The sequence below is a fragment of the Scophthalmus maximus genome, chromosome 11 (genome assembly GCF_022379125.1).
Source record: "Scophthalmus maximus strain ysfricsl-2021 chromosome 11, ASM2237912v1, whole genome shotgun sequence".
Classification (NCBI taxonomy): domain Eukaryota; kingdom Metazoa; phylum Chordata; class Actinopteri; order Pleuronectiformes; family Scophthalmidae; genus Scophthalmus; species Scophthalmus maximus.
The window spans coordinates 883,996-900,806 of record NC_061525.1 but is presented as its reverse complement, the minus strand read 5'-3'; the positions used below and the strand labels follow the sequence as shown (position 1 = coordinate 900,806).

Here is a 16,811-nt window from a genome sequence, read left to right as displayed (position 1 = left end):
TCTCTTCAATATAGTTTGATCATCAACAGACAAACAGGCAAACATATTCACTCAATATTGAACTTGATCCATTCCTGTGCTTATTTACATGATATTTTAAGGCTGACTTTAAAATAATTCATGCGGTTCTTTTCTGTTCTAGTTATTCGATCATATTATTTTCATTTTAATGTCACTTAAATCAATCTGGTGATTGAAAGTGTTTCCTTTCGTATCATACTCAAAAATGTCATTTTCTCTTGTTTCCCTGTGATTGTGTTCACTGGTTCTAAATGTGTCTCCCCTGTGTTCAGTTCTCTCTGCCCTCGTGTGTGTGTTTGTATTCTTTGTGCTTCCCTTGGTTCTGCTTGGTTCGTCTGTTTAGTCATACTTCAGCTCTGTTCCAGGTCCATGTTCCTGAGTTTCTACTCATGTTCTGCGGCATCGAGTTTGAGTTTTGGATTTTGTTTATTTTTCCTTTAAAAACTGTAGGTCTGTTTTTTGTTACCTAAGTTATTAAAAACTTCTTTTGTCTTACTTTTTGGGTCATGCTCCTTTAAACTTAAAAATATTTTACCTAATGTAGAATATCAGATAGAAGTAGAATTAACTATAATTTAACGGCGCCACTGCAAACTCTGTGGGGCTGCTGTCATTTTATTCTGGAGGGAACGGCCGGAAGTGTCTTTATTGTCTACTCGGTGCAGATGACGGTGGTTCTCCCAGGAGCTCCTTGACTGACTGCCACGTCGAGCTTCGGAACTCTTGCAGGGCTCGAATGTTCCTGCTCCTGTACGTGACCGCGCGTCTCCGGGAGAACAGCTGAGGGCCGGACCGAAACTAACTCCAACTCCAGGTAACTTTCTCACTCACTGGATCCCCGCGGTGGTTTGTCCGTGCTGTTGCTGACTTTTGCCCAAAGTTAAAACGTTCATAACGACCACGAAGACCGACCGGATACAGGAGCGTGCTGACCAACTTCCTCAGCAGCTGAGTGTGTCCCGCACGTCGGAGCCCGCTGTCCCGCACGTCGGGGGAGGTGTCAGGTTACAGACTGACAGTCCGCCGCAGGGCACCATGGGAGTTCACGGGGTGATCCCACCTTCAGCAGCCTTGTCAGCAGTGTGTGTAATATCCTCGTGTTCACTGTACATGTAGTGTCCTGGTGTTTATTGATCCTGGTCTAGTGCTTCACATGGTTTCACACCTGTTTAGTTTCCCTGACACCCTTGACACTAACTAGCGTCTAAGTTAGTAGTCTAACCACCAACAAAGTTGCTCTGGGAACACGCATCCAGATGTTGTGTAGTCACCATTTTAACTTCAACTGTGTTTGACATCTCTCCACGGAGCTCGCTGGTTTTGGATGTATTGTAATATCTGGGGCAGATCAGAAACCCACTGTCACTGTACTTATCCAGGAGGCTGTGCAGGTTTACACTGGGTGTGTTTGTGATCTCTAGAGAAAGAGAAAATAACCACAATGTCACTGTAATCAACTGTATCATTACCAGTAACTAATTCCTCAGTAATATGTTAGTGCCATATTATTACTTTTCCCAGTAACTAGTAGTGTAAGGGATTACAATCTCTGAAATATTAATTATATTACAGTTACTGATCGGAGAAACTCTGCATTACTTATTACTCTATGTTGACGTGTACGCGCGAGCAGGTCGCGTTGGATACGGCTACGAGCCAAAAGGCTAAACGAAGGATAGAGGATGACAGAGAAGGTCTTCGCTGGGTATATCGTAGATAAGAGGTTTGAGAAGCTTCTGCTCATGACATACAATCAGTTTCACTTCTGAACATTGGGACCTTGCTTAATATGTCAGGGCAGAAATAACAGAACAATAAGCTGGACATAATATCAGCTTTGATGTTATGCAATGGTTTATGTTCTGTAAAAAAACATCTTATACTCCTGGCTGCTCTCATGACTGAATATGCAGAACCTGCAAAAGTAATATAGTAATATAACGAGTGACGTTACTAATAACTTTTAAAACCAAGTAATAAGTAAGGTAATATAATTCATTTTTGAAAAAGTAATAAGTATTACCCTTCCTGAGTTACTTGCCCAACACTGGTCATTACAAATGAAGCTTGCAACACTAAAAGGAAAGATGATCAAACCTTTTTCACAGGCGGTCAGATATGCAGATGATATCAATCTGAAAAGAGAATAAAGTGGACACAAATATTTTTTGACACTTTAGTCTTGTAAATAAAGAATTTCGCTGTGTGAATCAAATGCCAATGTTCTGTTTTCAGAACAACTGCTTTCATTGCTCTCAAAGTCAAATCTTGACCTTAAACCTGGATTGTTAGAAACCATTCAATATTTTGTAGTAAATATATATTTTTTCTTATGGGGGCAGTACAGTAAATTTGGTAACTTGTGTAAAACAGTGTAGGCTGTCAACAGCACATGGTTGCTCAGAGCATGAATGTCAAATGAATATCTCAGGAATACATATATATAGATCTGACATGTTGTACATAGAAAAGTTTATCACTTGAAATGTTACTCTACAAGAACAGATGGAATTATACTATTTAGATTTTCAGGAATAACAATAATCATGTTTTATGTATTAATGGATTAACAGGGATTAAATCAATGGAAATTGGTTGAAGATCTTACCATAGGTTCTTCACCTGGAACAATATTTATCCTTCAGAGACAGACTTGAGATAGTATATGATATTTCACATTTTGTGGCATACAAATAAAGCTATTTGTATGGGATTGGGTGCAGAGAGGGAATTTGACTTAGTCAGATGGACCTTCCAGCGTGAGATATTGCCAAATTGCTGACATTTTTGCTTGCTCAGGCTAAAACTACCATGACGTAAATCAGTTCTTCTTCATTGGTCTTAAACAGCAGAATACTGTTCACTGTTAACTGAACTGCTGATGATATTAGCAGAAGTGGGAGTCCAGAAATGACCTCCTCGACTAAGACCTGTGCTTTGGTGTAGAGTAAGTGGATATGAAAGGTAAAACATCTCAAAAAAAGTCAAACTATGAAATTGCTCTTACACAAAGAGCAAGTTAGAGTCAGTTACTTCAGACTTCCATTGTATTTGTCTGATCAAACGGCTGAAGCCTCACATTAACTTCAGATAATCTTAAAGGGCCCATATTATGCTCCAGGCACCTTTTCATCCTGCCTCCACGTATATTTGGTTATCTGGGGTGTCTGCCAGCCCACGGAGAATGAAAAGAAACAAGGAGTCGTTGATTCGTGGTTTGGGTTCACCGTGCAGACGGTCTGTAAACGAGCCATTCACAGCCCGGGCGTCAAGTGACGTAAGTTGACTCCTGCTACTGGGGCGACCACGCCCCCAACCTGAGCAGCACCTCCCCCCTTGAAGTGCGGAAAAACAGATCGCGTCTACGCCATCATTTTCTCGCGGCTGTCGGCGTTCGGTCGCGGCTGCCGGCCGGCGTAGCTAGACTCGCGGCCAGGATGTCCTTAACGTTCTATCGTCCAGCCCCTTGTGCTCTGTGTGTAATTATGGAGAACATGTTCGCTGTGCCTCCCAGGTCTCTACGTCGTGTTTGTGCCTTGTTACGTGCGACTGTTGTCATGGCAGCCCAACGCCGTAGTTGCGCAGCAGACCCGGGGAGGAGCTTTGCGGAACACGAAGGGAGGGGGGCGAGGAGTGAGCAGGAAAGCGCTGGAATCGACCATAGTCTCACAGGGCTGTTTATACAGAAAGAGGAGGGTGCTGTGTGGCTTGATCCTTGAGGTGTTTTGACATGGAATGGCAAAGACATGTAGTGCACACACCTGAAAACCAATGTAACTCGTGTAAAAGGGGGCATAATATGGGCCCTTTAAAAATATATATTTGGCAGAGAATGAGGACTGGATTTTGTCCCAATTCTGGCCCTGGCCTAGATTGTTCCTGTGTGATTGGGAGCTGAGTGCAATCATCAGGCTGCAAAAGCAATGTGTGCAGTTCAGAGTTTGTTGAATCTGACATGAAACACTCAGTAGAGCGCCTACCCCTGCCAAGGCCAACAGTTCGATTGAGCCTTACAGCTTAGCCAACAGAACAATACAGATCAATCAAATTACACTAAGAACAGCATTTACCACTCTATGAAACCACATTTAAATCTGCTAGATATGGATTTTTACTTGTGGATATATCATAGATTAATATTCTTTTTCATCAGGTTCTAAGCATTATTCCCTGGGAAATCAGTGAAAATGTCCAAAAAACGCCCTATATTACAAATTTAAGGAAGGTATACCAGAAATGTTTTTCTGGTCTGGATCCAGGGGTTATTATTGTGGCTCATGTCACATCCTTTCACCAAGTTTGAATGTAAATCCTGCTAACAAACAAACCAACCAACAAACAAACAGACTGGGGTGACAACACAACCTCTTTTGGCGGAGGTAACAAATGTGAAAAACATAAAATCAATTTATAACAAAATTCAGAGAGAGTAAGGAGAGGAACAAGAAAATGCACTGGTGCTGCTCAGCTGTTCACATCATGGCTTGAAAGTCGACTAATTATGGTATGTTTCTGTCTCTGTGCAGGTTCCAGTGAGCCCAGGGAAGAAATCGAGTGAGCTGTTGCAGAGACATCATGAGACAGCTTAAAGGCAAACCCAAGAAAGAAACCTCCAAGGATAAGAAGGAGCGCAAGTTGGCCATGCTGGAAGCCCGCCAGCAAGTGGCCACTGTAGTCCTGCCTACCCTGGCTGCAGTGGTGCTGCTCATCGTGGTCTTCATTTATGTAGCCACGAGGCCTGGTGCTATCGAGTAGACATTTCAGTTCTTCTAAAGACACATGAACTGCCAAAGTAACTGGGCTTTGACGGGCTGACGGGCTTTACCCAGATGACCGTCTGTAGTGACCACTAGACCAGTTCATGACCAGTGAACGGCCTACGATTGGTCTCCGTGAAAGCTGCCTCCAATGTGTTTGTTTGCTTTTAGTAGGATTCAAGCTGCAGAGAGAAGTCCAGCTGAGTGGAGTTGCAATCTTTCCTCGGTGTCTCCAGACGAATGAAGATGACCCAATAATTTACAGCAGCAGATGGATTTGTGTTGATTTCTTACAAAATGATGCAATATCAGGCATACTGTACCAAAAGACTTGTGAGCAAACCTGCCAGGTGTGTCCAGAGGTGTCTCAAAGGAGAAGTCTAAACAGGTGAAGGGGGAAAACCTGTCTAGACTGGGTCTTGTCGTAAATATTTCAAGTCAATGCAATATAGGCATGGTCTCACAGTCGAGCAAGCGCTCTCCTAAAGTATCTGTATGAATAATGTGTAAAAAGAGAATTTTTTGACAGATCCAGTTTCTCCCGTCTTAAGTTGATTTCAACACAAACATTTGACTACATGCCAAGATAGAATGTGTGTGTTCATACACCCAAATGTTTTCATCTTTAATGTCAGTGTCGCCTTGTGTTATTGAGTCATTCATCACATCTGTGCAGAAATAAAAAGGTGCCTTAACAGATGTGCAACTGTGTCATTTCAGGTCAATTCATGTTTTTCTGTTAGTTTTTTTTCAATAATTTTCTTTTTTAAAAATTCTTGATTACTTAACATTGATCTTTTTATTTGGCATACAGATGTGTCTTGTTCATAAAACTAAAGAGGTGTCTGGCTTGTCAGTGTTGCTTCATCCTGTTCAGCTACCTTCAATTAGTGTTGTGTTGGGATGCTTTGATGGGTGTGCACACAGGAATTTAGATAATACAGTAAACTCTACCTCAATCTAAATATGCATTTTATGTCCGACAGTTGCCCAAAAAACATGTTGTAACCAAGTGTACCAATGCCGCACTATGGGCTCTATTCTAAGTGCATGGGCTAAGGCTTCGTCCACACTATGTTTTACTTTTATAGAGCATCACTTCTCTCCATTTATGCTTCCAAACGTCCACACTATTCCATTCTGGCAACTGCTCCCCCTTTGGATTAAAAACACACTTTTGAGAACCACGTTCAATTCTTGATTGGGTCTTATCAGTCACAACGCATTCTTCTCTGATTTGACATCCCATTAGCATTTACCTGTTTCACCACCATTCATATGTGCTTCATTAGTACAGAATGCAGTCATGGCAGACAATGGGACTGACACGACCCCCAGCACTTCCTGTCGTGCATTGCAGTTACAAATGAACACTTGCTAGGTTTACCAGAGACAGTTGAAGGGACAAAATTTCAATTACTCCAAGAACTGGTTACAAACTCATATCATATGCATATCAAAACTTTTGGTGTTACATGCCAATCAGGCCTATTTGGGGGGAAAGTCCAGGGCCGTTTTTTAGTCCCAGTACGTCCCTGTTTGTAGAATATGAGAGATGATGAGTCATTTACTAATTTTGACATAGAGGAAGACAACTTTACTACAGCAGTTTCAAGAAAAAGGGACAATGAGCTTACAGCTCCACTGCAGGCCACGCTCAAGACCCGTTGACTTCTAGACAGTCTTAAGAAGAGAGTCCTTTTCACTAAAGGTTTGGACAAACCATTGTAAAGATGGCGGCCAGGTCCTTCTGGAGAAATCTTAATTGTAGACAGTGAATTGCCTTCTTCTTTAGTCTCAGTTGCCATGTTTCAATATCTACACTACCCGAACTTGTACATCAACAGGTGGAGCTTGACGGGGGAGAGGTGGCTGGTCATGGCCGCTACCAGACAGAGGATCAGAGGCGGGCAGGATCAGCAGGAGAGTGTAGTGGAGGAGGTGAGCATGATTAGAGATGAAGGAGCTTCACGATTAACAGCAATTCATTTATGGCTTTCTTTCATTCTGTCTCTCTTCTTTTTTCAAAAAAAAAAATGGGTTAGGTTAAGGTTTCACTGTATTTCAGGAAATGCATCTTGTTAAAATGATAAGGCTCAGGGTTTCTTTGTTAAAGATGCACAAAAAAGCTGCGTAAAAAACCCTTTTCATTCATGTCCTGTCTATTTTCAGCCAGGTATGGTAGTAAAATATGTTATGGATTACTGTTATTACTATCTGTGAGTAGCTCTCCACTTACAGTAAGTTCAGATTGTTTGGTGCTACTGTCCATTGAGCTGCACCTTCACGAGGTTGGCACATGAAGTGTAGGTCAAACTCCACCACACCATTGATTTCATTGCCCAATAACATGCAAATATCTATCACTCCTCTCTGAGCATTAATGTAAAACTAGAGCATGTCGTCGGGTGCAGTTTTTTAAACTGCATGCAGTGTCAAGTGGGCCCTCGTGTACGTGTCGCAAGTCAGGTTGGTTGCCGATTTCACATTCCGTGTCCATGTACATAATGCGTTGGAGTGCACCATGTAAATCAGTTTGTCACATAAGTCATACTTATATATACTGTTGTCGGTAGGTGGCGCTATGACCATTGCTCAATATTGACAATATGTTGAGGGTGGGACTGTTTCATTCCTGAGAAAGTTGGTGAAGATATGAGAATGTGGAGTGGTGTTATGGTAGTTTGATGTTTCCTGGCGGCACATTGAAATTCACCGCCACGCCACGGGGAGGGCGTCAGACAAAACGTCACAGATGTCTCTACATCAGATCATTAAAATGTTGAAGCTTTACTGAGGAAGTCTGAGGTGGATATGTTTAAGCTGCAAGTCAGAGTAACGTCCCCTATTACTGAGTAACATCAAAATTTGCCGGGAGGCCAGGGCCATGGCGTGCGACTTAATAACAATCTTTTGATAACTTTTCATCACAGAAGTCTTTAGATGACAGCGACCGAATATGGAATCACTGTGATAATTTCTGTCGGAGGAATTAGTTAAATTATGATATTAGGAGATGTCCGAAAATGCAGCAATTCTGCACACAAAAATAAAAATGGCAGACATTCGGGTGGGCGGAGCTAATAGCTCACAGAGGCTTTTTTGTAGGTCATCACATGATACACGTGCATACCATATTTTGTTAATTTACATCATATTTAAAGGTGGGGGCCTTGACTTTGAAATGTTATAGGGGGCGCTGGCAAGACATTTTGGCACAATTAGACCAAAAAGACATTGCAGACATGAGGATTCCCCCCTTTTAACCTGTCTGCCAAGTTTCATGAGATTCTAAGCATCCCAAGTCCCTCAAACACACATTCGTATTTGATGGCGAACTATAGGTCATCATGGCAACACATATAATGATATCACCAACATCTGACAACTTATAAAGACCAAATTTGAGGTGGATCTTGTGAACCTGCTAGGCAGAGGATGTTAAAGTCTAAAACTTGTAATAATAATAATTTTATTCATATAGCACCTTTTAGAATTAGCTTCACAAAGTGCTTTCACAAAAACATATAAATCACAGACAATTAAATCTTGTAACTTCCTCTAGCCAGTATGTGGCGCAATGACATTCATTCAATATTGACATGTACTGTATATGTTCAGAGGGCGTGACTGTTATCATGCCTGAGAAATTTGGTAAAGATATTAACACATACGGTTGAGTTATGACAGTCTGATGTTTCATGGCGGCACCTTGATGTTTGCTGCCACGCCACGGGCAGGGCGTCTGACGAAAACTCACAGATTTGTCTAGATGACATCCTCATAGTGTTTGAGCTTTTCTGATCAATTTTGAGGTGGATCTGGTAAACCTGCAAGGCAGAGGACATACAAATATAAAACATGTCACTTCCTGTTCCCAGCAGGTGGCGCTATGGGGTTCGGTCAATATTGACATGGAGATGTGTTGAGGGCGAGACTGTTATTATGCCTGAGAAGTTTGGGTCAGATCGGACCATGTACCTTCAATTACGTGCAACTTCCTTTTTCATAGTGAATGATCGAAACTCGCCAAGCCATCACGGCCATGCCCTCTGATGAAAACTCAGGATTTTGATAACTTTTAGTGTCATAGGTGTTTAGATGACAAACACTTAGTTTAAATGGTGGTTAAGTGGTTTAGTTTAAATTGTTCAAATTTTTGTCAGAGAATTCCAACAATTCTGGACCTGAATGTATAATCATCCAGAGCTCTTGATACAAGATATATCAGTTTGTAAAAGTTTTTAGTTGTATTTTAAAGTCATACAAGGTTTGTTTACATTTGTATTGTTTGTAGAAATAAAAAATATAGCAAAAACTTTTTTGAGTTATGAAATAATAACATAATTTCTGTGTCAGAAAAGGAGAGAGCATAGGAGTAGGCAGAAATTGATTTTAAGAACAAAATAGAGGGGCCATCCTTGACTGGCATTTTGAGGCAGGCGTAGAAGGGTCTGAACACTCTAATGGGCCGAGCCAGTAAAAAGGGCGATGGCTCTGTAAATAACAGTCAAACATTTGTTGACAACCTGAACCACTTCTAAAGTAGATTTGACAGTGCTGATTACAGTAGAGAATGTAATGAGTTATGCAAAAACCTCCCCGTAGAGTTATTACAGAGAATGAGGTTGCCACAAGTATCTTTAAACTCAAGTCCAATAAGACCACTGGCCCACACGGCCTAAATGCCAGTCTTCTAAAAGACTGTGCTCTTAGATACATGCACAGTGCCTAGCTCATGGAAATCTTCTCCCATCAGACCTGTACCAAAAAAGCCAGGGGCTAGTATTCCGAATGACTTTAGGCACATTGCCATCACCTCAGTATGGGGCAGTATGCTGGACCATCTCCAGTTCGCTAATAAGAGTGACAGAAGCACTGATGATGCTGTTCTGACGCTTCTCAACTCGGTCACTAAACAACTTATGCATCCTAAAGGATATGCCAGGGTCTTATTTGTGGACTTCATTTCAGCGTTTAACTCAATGAAAACCCACATTTTCCTGAAAATTGATCTCAACATCAATCATGGGCTAGTTCTCTGGATCAGAGATTTTCTTACTTGCTGCCCACAGAGGGTCTGTGTCAGGGGCAATATGTCTGAGGTTCTCACTGTGAGCACAGGCTGCCCACAGCGCTGTGTTCTCTCCCCTCTACTGTTCTCCTTTTTCACAAATGAATTTAAGATGAATGAGGGACACTTTAAACTGGTCAAGAATGTTGACCACATGGCCTTGGTGGGCCTCCTAATGAAACTGACCCATCCTGTGAAGCTGCCTATCTTACCCATATTAAAGCTTTTGAAACCTGAGCTGTGTCCCAATTCAAGGGCTGCATCCAATTCAAGGGCTGCAAAGCAGGTGATACTCCTTCATCGGCCAGGTTGACTGGGATGGCAGAACAGAATTGAGACGGTCTGGTCTACGGTGGAGTTCCTTCTTCTACTTTCTGTTTCACTGGCGAGTCGCATTATCGATACCTACAGACTTGATTAGGTATTACATATGCCTTGAGAGGAGAGTATGGCTAAAATACACTGGTTAATCTTTATAATATAAATTAACAACGGTTTATTAATGTATGGTTTATTTCATTTCACTTTGATGATATAATTCCATATCTTATATTTAACAGGCAAATGTACTCAGATTACAATTTGTTTTACCTTCATGTCCACTGAAAGCCACCAATCTCAAAATATATTGATCTTAATATGATGATTTTACAGAATATGTTGCATTGCTGTAGGATTACGTACCAACAGAGAGGAAAGAAGTTAAAATCAGCTAAAGTTCTAAACACTAGCACCAGTAAATTGCAACATGCTCATGAATGTTTAAATAATAAGAATTTTAAAAACTATATAATATTAAAACACTGAAAGGGACCATTTTACTGCACAATGAGCATTAGGATCAGACAAGACTTTATTAATCCCATACCGGGGATCCACTTGTTACAGCAGCAGCAAGATTCAAAGGCATCAGGGAAGAGAGGGATAATAGAATAAAGCAAAATAACAAATGCAATAAAAATTGAAAAGAGCTATAAAGACTAAGAAGCTAAATACATTAATATTGGAAAAGAGGCTAAACTATGAAGTTGTATGGATAGAAATATGACTGATAAGTACAGTGTTGTATGGATGTGCAGAAAAAAAAGTATAAGAATAAATATGTAGAGACATGTATTCATACACTAACTTACATAGATATACTGCAAGGGATGAGAAAAACTGCTCAAGTGAAAAAGACAGAAATTAATATCTGGCTATTGTTTATGGAACAGTTTTTCTTCTCCTTTATGCTCCTCGTTCCCTGAAACAAAACAACAGTCAGTCAGTTTTACTTCACATCACGAACACAAGGTCTGGTTTACCAGTAATAAACGTATTATTACGTTTCTAATGTGCTGGTAATAATTCATCCGTCTGATACAGCAGCTCTGCGAACACAAAACTATTTTAACAGCAATAATCCCGTTTTAAGGTCGCTCGGTTTATTAAACATATGTACCTTTAGCTCGCTAAACATCAAATTTGTATATTTTTGAAGTTTGATACTACACTTAAAAGTGTTTTTCTCCGTTCGCATTAGCGTCGGCCGACAAATCTCTTGTTGAGAGTGTTTTAACCTCTCATTTTCCTGCATGGTACTGTCACTTAAACTGCAGAAATAAAAACATACTCTCCAGGGCTCCACTAGAAACATCTTCAAATATTCTTTTATTCCTAGTGCCATAAGTATCTTAAACTCCACAGAGTGACACTAAGTCCACAGAAATTAAACAGTTTTTAAGATGCTTTTATGTTGTTACTATGTGGCTCTTGTGCTGCCTTTATGCCAACCCTGTCTGTCATTGCTGTTTGTACTGTACGACTGTCAGTCTTCGTGCCTCGAGCCAAAGACAATTTTCCACTCTGGTGGAGAATAAATATCTATTCTATTCTGTTCTATTCTATTTAAAGAGCACACTGTCCATCTAGAAGTCTTATTCTTCAAGAATATAAACACACTTTTATACTTACATTTTATTTAATAATACTTTGACTTCAGAGCTTTTTCTTTGACAATTACATATATGGAGATTTTCTTTTTCATAGTCAAGAGTGAGTGAGTACAGTGCTACACTTGTCCACACCTCTTACTACTCAGCTTTGTAGTGGTTTTGGGGGAATAGCACAGTAGGTGTGCAAATGAAAGGGGACCACAAGTTGGTGTACTGGTGGGTGTTGTCCAACTGGTTGTGGTGGGCTGCCAGTCCAGCCCTGCTTAAGCAGTACCCTCAGTGGAAGAAGGAGCTTCAGCAGGTGATTCATTCCAACAGCTCTCAACACCATTTAAAGCTGCTGTCTCTAGGATTTGCAAAAATAACTTTTTTTCATATTTGCTGAAACTGTCGCTATATGCTGTTAGTAATATGTGAGACAGATCGTCTGTGACAGACTCTGGGTCATTCACCTCCCCCTACTGCCTTTAATGCCATTTGCCAGAATCCACCACGCCTGAGCAAAAATGTCCAATCACAGCCAGGGGGCGTGTCTCCGCTCTGTCAGTCATCCGGGTACGAGCTGCGCAGCGCTGCAGTCCCGCACACACTCACTTGATCAGTCACGACCAAGCTCACGTCTTCACAACGAGGAGCTTGCCGCAGAAGCGGAGTTAGTTAGTAGGAAACAGATCGAGCAGGTGGAAACATCGGAGCGGCTCCACAGAAGAAACGACACCAACAGGGTTCACAAACGATGCGTTCTTCTTGACCGGAAATTATCTCTTTTATTTTCCATGTTATTGTCGCACTCTGTGACCGTGTGTTACTGTCCTGTTGTGATCAGGCTGCTAGTTCTAATCAGGCTTCTAGTTGTAGGCCCACAGTGCTACGGCTAGTGGTTGGCGGTGTTTGTAGCATAATAGCTGAAAATATGTTCGTGTCCAAGGGGTCTAATCACTTTTGAGAGTTTTACGTGTGTGTCGTTGTCTGTAGTCTCGCGACCAAATGCTCCCCCATCTGTGTCGGACTGTTTAGTTAGCTTCACTATTTTATCACCAACGTAGCATCCTGTGCTATGCTAAATGCTGAGTATGTGGCGCTATTCGTCTTGCCTTTCTCCACAGATGCTGACTTTGCTGGGGGAACAGCTGAGGAAGGAATATTCAACACAACTACTGTATTTTATCATGTGCAAAATAAAGCTTGACAATATTATATTGTGTACTTTTTATGCTTTTCTTTGAGCTACTGCATCCGTAGTACTGAACCAGTAAATCTGATTACCCCACATAAATATATTTGTAATGCCTTGAATTGATTCAAAAGTTAATTGATAGTTGTAAGAAATCTTCACATTGTTGTATATTTATGCAATGAGAAACCAATCACTTTCAAAATGCACTTTATTGCAAAGCAAATACTGACGTTGCATAAATATTAAAATATAACTTTGAAATAAATAAATAAAATGAAAAAATATATTGCACAGCACAGTATTTACATATTGCACAGTCTGAAGCTAAACCATCTGGGGATGAAACCAGTGCAAGCGGCAGGGACCAACTGGTTCATCACATGAAGATCAGCTGTGTCTTCGGCTCCCAGGTCCTCGGGTGTCGGGCCGACACGCCGACCTCTGCCCCGTCTCGACTGCTCGTCGAAGCAGCCTTGTTCTCTTCCTCATCGGAGTCCAGTGTACCAGTCTCAAAGCTCTAATAATGTTATAAAATATAAAATAAAACCGTCAGTCATCTTGCAAAGCAACAAATGATGTTTGTGAAGACAAAGCTGTTCATTTACAGGCCTACCACGTAACACTGCAGTAGCTAACGTGCTAGCTAACCCTAGGTACGTAAACAAGCTAATATAAACTGATTTTTGGTCAACTACGTTCAAAAACACTGACGATGTTGTTTACACAAAAAGTCGTGAGGCAACGATAACAAAAAAAGGTCTTATAGTATATCAATGTGGACAGTAGTCCGTGTTAGCTTCAGGTTAGCTTCTTACCTGTGGGAACGTCATGTTACGTACCTTGCCTGGCTTCGGTTGCCATAGTACAGTGCACGGGCATGGAGGGCTGGGAGGAGCTGTGGAGGAGGAACTGAAGAGCAGGGGGAGGGAGGGGGAGGAGCAGAGAGGGAGGGGGAGGAGCAGAGAGGGATGGGGAGGGAGCAGAGAGGGAGGGGGAGGAGCTGTGAAGGAGGAACCGAAGAGCAGGGGGAGGGAGCAGAGAGGGAGGGGGAGGGAGCAGGAGTCGTTGGGTTTTGAATTCTGGGACTATGTCCACACTTCTCTCAATCCTGCTGACAGCAGCTTTAATGTAGCACTGTGTTGATGTCCCATTACAACATCACAGCAAACTACTTGCACTATTGTCCTGCCACACTGTATTCATTATTGCATATTCATTATTCATTATTATCCTCTGTACTATATATCTGCCTATATCCACCACACCTGTGTAATCTTTTCTAATCCTGTGCAATATACAGTATATGTATTTATTAGTTATTTGTTTGTTATTTGGTTTAATCCAAACCACTGCATTCAGTCCAAACCACTGCACACTTGAGCCTTCTCCAACAAGGAAATACTTGCACACTGTATAAAATGTTTATTGTATATTTAGCTATATTTTGTTACATTTCTACCTCTTCCCTGAAACCATTTGGTCTCTTGCTGTTGATGTGACAAGTGATTTCCCCAGCATGGGATTAATAAAGAGTCATGTTTAGATTTATTGTTAGGATAGCCCCTGGAGATGCACCATCTCATTTTGTGTCAACAAAACAGATATTTCTCCTTTGATCTTGTTTTCACTGACTATCATGTGTTGGAGCAGGAAGAAGTACCAGCTGAGTTTTAGTCACAAATCAGTTACATGTAATGAGGTTGTAATGAACAGCAGGAACTCACCTGATTGGTTAAAGGTCCTGAGTGATCCGGGATACAGTCTGAGTAGAAAGCCAAGCCTCTCCTCTCTGGCCTGAGCAAACACTGTGGGACGTGTCAGATGTCCATGTTCGTGGAACAGCAGTGGAGAAACGCAGCGCTTCACCGTAGAAGAAATATAAGAAATGGAGCCGTTTCTACCTACACACGTTTTCTACCTACGATCTGCCACTTATCATTCTGATAAATCCAGTATTGCTTTCTTAATTGGCTTGTTATCTGGGAGGACATTTCAATGGGCTAAATCTGTAATATGTGAAAATGACATGAATGAAGTTTTTAGTAAAGCACAAACCCAGTCTCTGCCATGTAAAATGATCGTATTGAACCATTCGGTATGGGGCTTTCGGTTCGGCACACATTACAAACTGAACGATTCTAAATACAGTTTTACGGGGCAACATTATATTTGTGCAAAATGTAATGTTTTCAGAGCCACTGCACTCAACAAGCAGCCCACACTACGTAACAGGCAGCATGCTGTCTGCTCCTCCCCTCCCCAAAGCAAAACATTGCACTCCAGTAAGGCAGCCGGGCAAGAGCGAGCTAGCTCGTTGCAATATGGCCAGTAATGCCATAAATCAGAATCAGAATCTGCTTTATTGGCTAAGCATGTGTAAACATACAAGGAATTGGCATTGGGGTTTCCTGAGCTCTCAGTGTACTTTCACAGAAAAATACTTACTGTACATAAAAAACAAGGACAACAGAGCTAGACAGCAAGAACATAACAATAACATTTTGTTATTATATACAGTAAAAAAGAATATAGAAAAAAAATATATGAAGAATAATGCGAGCAATGTGTTGTAGGAAGACACTAGTGCAAAACAATGGTATGTCACATCTGTTGAATCTGTCTCAGTGGGACTTCTTCAGACAGGTCAACTCATTTACGCCAACATCCCCCAGCGTGTCATTAGGTGGAACGAAATGGGAAGACGGAGCAACACACACGCTACAAACTATCCCCGCAGCATTTAGGAGGCGTTCAACTGATTCAAACAGGGAAAAATCAATAACGGTGGCGATTGCGATTCCTGCTTTGTGCAATAAACAAAAGCCCAAACAGAGAGCCAACTGTCCGAAGCACCGTGAAGCACGTCAAGGGATACACAAAGCTAATGGCACAGTCCCTCACCGCACAGCATTACTTGTCTGTGAACGTCTGTTACCAGTCAGAGGGTAGTTTCGTCTGCAGGTGACATTGTCACATCAAGCAGATCTGTGCTGTTTACAGAAAATGTCGACAATCTCATCTTTCTTCTGAAACAAACTTGAAACTTAAGTAAAAACAGTGAGTTGAATAAATAAACAGATGTTTTTTTATACATTTCTTTTGTTTGTATTTGTTTAAACTACTACAATACTAAAATCTTTTTTATAAAAAGTGAGCCTGATGGTGGGAAAGGGAAAAACTAGAGATATCAATTAGACATACCAGTGTTCTTGAAATGTGGCCTGACGGGTTGCTATGCATGCACAGCCAAATACATTCAGGACGGTGGTGTTGACACAGTGGACCTTAATTCCAGGAGAAGCTGGGAAGAGACTCTTGCACTCGTTCTTGCTCATCTCACACAGCAATCATAATGAAGCTGTAGCTGCATCAGTCACACCAGGGGCCGAGAGTGCAGGGCTTTGGTAGGAGACTGATCCCATTATCAGCAAGGAATCCACACTTGCAGACCATGGACCCTCCAAAGCGGATCAGCAGCTGACATTACTGAATCTGAAACTATCAAAATTAGTGTTTGGCCTGGAGTGAGTCACAATGTACCGTCCATCGTCTGATAGACATTTAACATATCTTTACAATTTTATTACCCTTTTAGTGATCTGTGAACTAATGACTGCAGCAAGAAGATATTCTGTCTGAATAACTTTTTACAGTGTGTGTTTGTGTGTGTGTGTGTGTGTGTGTGTACAGTAGCTACACACTCACCAAGTAAACACTAAATGTCAACACACTGACTGCTACTGTTATCGCTAAGTAAATTCCAGTCGCCATATGCTAGAGATTGGTATTAATGCTGACTGGTTATTTATAGTAACCCACCCCGCGCTTGCCAAGAAAGAAACTTTGAT

At 41.4% G+C, this 16,811-nt stretch overlaps 1 protein-coding gene across 1 annotated transcript; it reads left to right on the top strand.

The window, feature by feature from the left end:
* The first annotated feature begins 666 nt into the window (after positions 1 to 666).
* smco4 (single-pass membrane protein with coiled-coil domains 4) lies at positions 667 to 5,477 on the top strand. Its single transcript, XM_035622864.2, has 2 exons — positions 667 to 835; positions 4,548 to 5,477. Exon 2 carries the CDS (start codon positions 4,597 to 4,599, stop codon positions 4,774 to 4,776), a length of 180 nt encoding a protein of 59 aa, XP_035478757.1. The 5' UTR covers positions 667 to 835; positions 4,548 to 4,596; the 3' UTR covers positions 4,777 to 5,477.
* The last annotated feature ends 11,334 nt before the right edge of the window (positions 5,478 to 16,811 follow it).